Raw genomic sequence first — 5,613 nt, forward strand, 5'->3', positions numbered from 1 at the left:
GTATTATGGGTATTATGAATATTATGGGGTATTATAAGGGTATTATGGCGACGTGTACTGAGTATTATGCGAGTCGGAGACCCCTCGGTCCCGACACCAGCGGAAGGATGTCTCAACCATGGCTCAATAATGGCTATAGTTTGAAAGAACCGTCTGAGCCTCAGTTGCCAGTGATGTCCCTAGGATGGCTACAGCACGAATCAAAGTTATGGATCAGGAAAGGCTACTTTTCGTGATAAAGGATCCCTCTGGGATCCTCCGTGGATCCACGATAGGGACGACGAAAACGTCTCAAGCAAGGCTCCGCATTGGATCAAAATTAACGCAACGCTGACGAGAACTGGACTCATTGGAGGTTGACTGCTGACTTCACACTGGCTCAATGGTGTCTGAAGGGTGCATGCGTATGATCCGTCCATGAGACAAAACGTCTTGTACGGGCCGCCATAACTTTTTAAATACAATAAATAACCGCCGCACAACCGCTACTAGGGCTTTCTATGAATTATATGCTTTATCTAGTCCTAAATCTTATTTAGTCTAAGCACAAAAAATTAAATTCTACTGTATATTACATATTACACTCGTCAAAACATTGAGCGGTCCACTTTTTAACGCCTGGATTAAATTATCTCCCCTAGCACCTAGGAAGTCTAGATTTGACATAGACATGCATCCATGTGTGTACTTTAACATCCTCGAGAGCGAATGCCGTGCGACACCCCTCACGCCGTACGCATCCCCTAATGATTAAGGGGGTGGAAAAGTCGAAAAAATAGTAAAAAAGGGTAGAAGGGGGTGCCGGAAGTGGCTAAAATTTTGTGTATGGGTGTCCTAGGAACCAAGTTAAAGGTTTTTGGCCCGTTCCACCCTCAGAAAAACCACCCCCACCCCCAGTTACCCCCACTCGCAACGCACGGCTCCTAACGGCCCCGTGCGGGTAGGCAACCCGCCCGCACGCATGCATGCGGTACAGTAGAACTACGAAAGTGCGCGGCGTGAATCAGCCACCTGGTACAATCTGCGCGTGTTCTTTTTTTTATTCTTAAGCAAAGCAGAAGGGTGGGGTGTAGTCACGGTGTTGCCCCGTTACAGTCTTTTGTCATGACCAAGGAGCAAATTTCTAGGGCCGCAGGCTCCCCACCGGACGCGTTAGTTTACTCAAATATGCAAAGTGATTTACCAGTCACATTATTTATTTGATTATGTACTTCGGTAAATCGCGAGACTGAAATGGTCGGGCCGAAGGCCCGTCCATCACCGCCGGCAGGCCAAGCAGGCCCGGCCCCTGCCGAACGGAGTTGCCGGCTCAGCGAAGTGGAGCTGGCAACTCCGTTTGGCGGAAGGGCGGGCCTGCTTGTTTAGCCCGCCCTTCTGCTTTGAAAAAGCAATCCAGCGGGCTTATGCAAACGACCTCGTGTCTGTTTGTCTGTTCAACTAGAAGGAGATGTGCTAGAGACCTGAAAGTTTCATGGTATCTTAAGTTAACTCCTAGAGAACGAAGCGCCTACGTTTTGCTCTATCTCTCATCGTTTGGGCGCTAAAGTTGTTTATTCGACGAAAATACGGTGAAAATGACCACGTTGCACATGAAGACGTACAAGGATACAAGGAATAATCGTTCCTTTAGGACAACAAAGGAGTTACAAACTGTTCGTCATTTTAGGAATGTATTCGTTTCTTGAAGAGTTCGTGTAGAAATATTATCAGGACATTTTTAGTGAAATTACGAAATAATTTCCAACAGTGCACCCTTCACACTGTAAGAAATCCTGTGCTAAATCATTGCTAAGACCACAGAACTTGAACCACACCTAAAACACAGTGCGGACTGTGGTGGGCTACACCACAGGGTTTTTCTGTTGACCGGCTCAGTCTGTGACTCGTCTACCGTTCGAGGCGTCTCTGTTCGTTCTTAGCTCTCGCTGATGACCCGCCGCGCTCCAGCAACCACATGCTGGAGAATTACGCCAACGTGTATCTTCGTGCGCCCGCGCGGAGATTGGAGATTTTCGAGGGGAGGTTAAGAGTTTGGTCCTCCGAAGGGCCAGTAGTGTCCAAAGGCCTTGCGGCTAACGAGCCTTCGGGCTCAAGGTCCTCCATGGCCCTTAGAGCAGAAGACCTTCTCCAGCGAAACATATGAGCTTGACTTGAACTTGAACTATTTGAACCGTGCCAGCGCCACTACTGCCTTTTATTACTAATTATTCATCACACTATTTTACTGTGATTGTGAAAGCACAGAACTTTCGTGTGGTAGTTCTGTGGTTTATCACAGGATTGAGCACTGACATACTGTGGTAGCTCCGTGCTTCACACAGGATTGAGCACAGACAGGCTGTGTAATTAATTGACGCACTTTTTTCTGTGAAAATCCTGTGCTTTTTTCTGACAGTGCAGACAACCCCTCCAAAAAGTAGGTTAGGTTACGCACCCATAAAACAAGTTCGAACACGTCCTTGCTTCAAATTAGGTTTAATTTATAAACCCATAAGACTGTAAAATGCTTGCAAACTATATAGAACTAGTTACAATGCTTGAAAATTGTTTGCAAGCTGCAAAGAAAATAGTTTGCAATACGAACCTATTATTTGCAAGCATTTTGCAGTGCACTGTAAAAAGGTTACAAACTTAACACTTTGCAACGTTACGAACAATTTTCGTTCTTTGTATTCCAAAGAAATTGTTCGTATTGCAAAGCGATTGTTTCTAAGGCGAGACAGGGTCTTACGAGCAATTGGTTTGCATTACGAACTATTTGTTCGTAAGCTTACGAACAGTTAGTTCGTAATGCAACGCTTCAAAATCCTTCGTAAGCTGAGAACGTTTTGGTTTGCATTACGAACCTATTATTCGTATAGGCAATTTACGGTGTGAATACGTACCTGATACAGTGCGACGGTTTGAGCAAGCCGAAGGCCCGCTACATTACTTGATGATGTTCTTCAGTATATCACGTGACTGAAATGGTCGGGCCGCAGGCCCGACCATCGCCACTGGCAAGCCAAGCAGACCCGACTCATGCCGAATGGAGTTGCCGGTGCAGCGAAGCGAAGCAGGCAACTCCGTCTGGCAAAAGGGCGGGCCTGCTTGTTTTTCCATTTTGATTGTAGCTAGATGATAATAGGATAGAGGGATTGTGTGACGAAACTTATTGTGTTACAGTTGAATGTGTGTTTGTGTTTCCAATAATTGAGGCTGTTTTTCTTTACAGGGCCCCACGATCAGGAGCAGCAGGACGACCGAAAGTTACAAAAGGTATGCCTGCCTCCTCACCTCACCGGTAACTAAACGAGTCCAAGAATCGTGACCTGGATTTTCCAGGAGAGTTGGAACCCCACTGGATGCCAATGATGAGTCGATTACTGTAAAAAGCTTGCGTAGAAATATTCTCTGCGTTGCAAAGAATTTTCAAGCGTCAAGCGTTGTAAAATGCTTTGCATGAACTAAATCAGGGTTGTTACAGGTTCCGGATTTTCAATTTTACTGACTTTTCCCTGACCGAAATTGCGATTTTTTCTGACTTTTTAGGCAAGAAAGTAGGCCGTATTCCGCACAACGATAGAAAAAAATCACTGAAAACAAGAGTATGCATAAAAGCAGCGACTGGCTGCCCCGGCAGGGCCCGGCAAGTGCCGCTGCCGCAGCTCGAGCGTCAATTTTGCGCATTTTCACTAATTCATTTGCAAGGAGGCAGTCAACCGGAGAAATTTTACTGACTGCCCTCTCAATTTTCCTGACTTTCCCTGACCCATTTTCTAATTCCTGACTTTCCCTGACTTTCACGGTCTGTAACAACCCTGTAAATCCTTCGCATTGCGAAGTAAATCATTCGCATTACGAACTTATTCTTCAAACATTACGAAGAATTAGTTCGCAATGGGAAGGATTTAGTTTTCAATGCAAAGCATTTTACAACGCTTGAAAATTCTTTGAAATGCAAAGAATAGTTCTTCGCAAAATTTTTTACAGTAATCGACAAAGTCTTCGCACCTTACAAAGAAACTCGTTCGTAACGCTGCGAAGAATTAGATCGTAACCTTGTGAAAGAGTACGGGAAATAAGTTAACAGCAAAATATGATTGAGACTTGTTTTACTTGCACCTTCTCCTTCGCAACTCCTTTACAACCACATTAACCAGCAAGAAAACTGATTACTTACGTTGAGATATTTTGATTTCAAGTAGACGGTCATCGAAAAATAAAAATAAAAAAGTACGTACTGGTACAATGAAACAAAAGCTTTGTTTTAGAACAAACAAAATACACTACACTAAGAAAATTACTTATTTCTGCTGCGCCGAATACTCGGCACACGTGTCCTTCGAGGCCGATACTGTCCCCTTCATGACTTCGAGGAAGGCTTGCGCTGCTAACCTGTTTTTGGTCAGTCCTTGGGCGAACAGCGGATTGGCTAAAGCTTGCTTCCCCATCGACATGTAACGCATACCCAGCTTTACGTAGATGTGAGCGTGGTCTTTCGTCAACTCAAGGGTACGCAGGTACATCTCTTCTTCTAAAGCCCATGGAACTTGAATCGAGGGATAAATGTTCAGGGCCTAGAACAGAAATTGAGGATAACGAATAGAAAGAAGACTTCTTCTTTCTAAACAAAAGAAGGCAACGGAAGTTTTTTTTGTTTTTTTAACCCTAGATGTCCTAGTATATTTTACTGCAAATGTTCTATTTCTCTGAAACCTACGCTTCGTTTTGGAATTTGTGCGCAAAAATGTATGATTTCGTACACTGACAACCGAAGTGTGCAACTGCTGAACACTTGAAGGTGAGAAACAGCAAGTCGAGATCTTGTAAGTGTGCTACTCCTCTGTTTAAACACGAGCAGGGCTGCCACAAGAATCGAGAAGTGAAATTCACTGACATTGCCCTGACTTTTCCCTCACAACTCCGTGAATTTCACTGACGAGATAAGCAGTCAAAATGCAATACGAAAGGGGGGTCTTTTGCGAACAACTCGCTGAGTACCCAAAATAACGCTGCCGTCCGTATTTCCCTGACACAGCGTTCAATTCCCTGCACGGTAAAAACGAAGTCCTATTTTTGGAGCGAAAAGGGAAAACTTTGAGGGAGTCAGTAACTTTGAGGGATCTTTCTTGAAAAATGAGAACGACCCTCAAAGTAAGTCACAAATTTTGAGCAAGTCCCTCAAAGTTAATGTGGCTGCTGCTGCGCCCCCCTCGCTACTTTCGAGCTTCGGATCAAATTGTCAAGTGGTCAAATTTTATGTGTTTCTCTTAGTTTTAGAGCTGCGGAACTCGTCCGGCATAGTTTGATGTGTGTACGATGAGAAAAAACGAAACTGACTTTTTGAATGGTTTACGTGTGCAAGTACGTCCGAACGCACGTAAACCAGCAGAAGCCGCGCTAACTTTAAGAGATTTCCTCAAAATTTGCGAAAATTTGTGACTTACTTTGAGGGTCGTTCTTATTTTTCAAGAAAGATCCCTCAAAGTTACTGACTCCCTCAAAGTTTTCCCTTTTCCCTCAAAAAATGGGACTTCGTTTTTACCGTGTGACATATCCATGACTTCCCTGAAACATTTTGTTTTCCGTTACATTTCCCTGACTTGTTGCAACTCTGGCGTCTGGCGAGTT

At 44.4% G+C, this 5,613-nt stretch overlaps 1 protein-coding gene across 1 annotated transcript in view; it reads right to left on the reverse strand.

Annotated features, from left to right (window-relative positions):
* Positions 1-4,077: 4,077 nt before the first annotated feature.
* The window catches only part of LOC113214632 (uncharacterized), a gene marked incomplete in the record, with an annotated part of 53,626 nt that continues 52,090 nt past the window's right edge, over positions 4,078-5,613 (reverse strand). The window contains 1 exon segment of the mRNA XM_052273865.1: positions 4,078-4,559. Coding sequence (XP_052129825.1) covers positions 4,287-4,559 — 273 coding nt within the window.

The sequence above is a fragment of the Frankliniella occidentalis genome, unplaced genomic scaffold (genome assembly GCF_000697945.3).
Source record: "Frankliniella occidentalis isolate FOCC.00 unplaced genomic scaffold, Focc_3.1 Scaffold308, whole genome shotgun sequence".
NCBI classification, from domain to species: domain Eukaryota; kingdom Metazoa; phylum Arthropoda; class Insecta; order Thysanoptera; family Thripidae; genus Frankliniella; species Frankliniella occidentalis.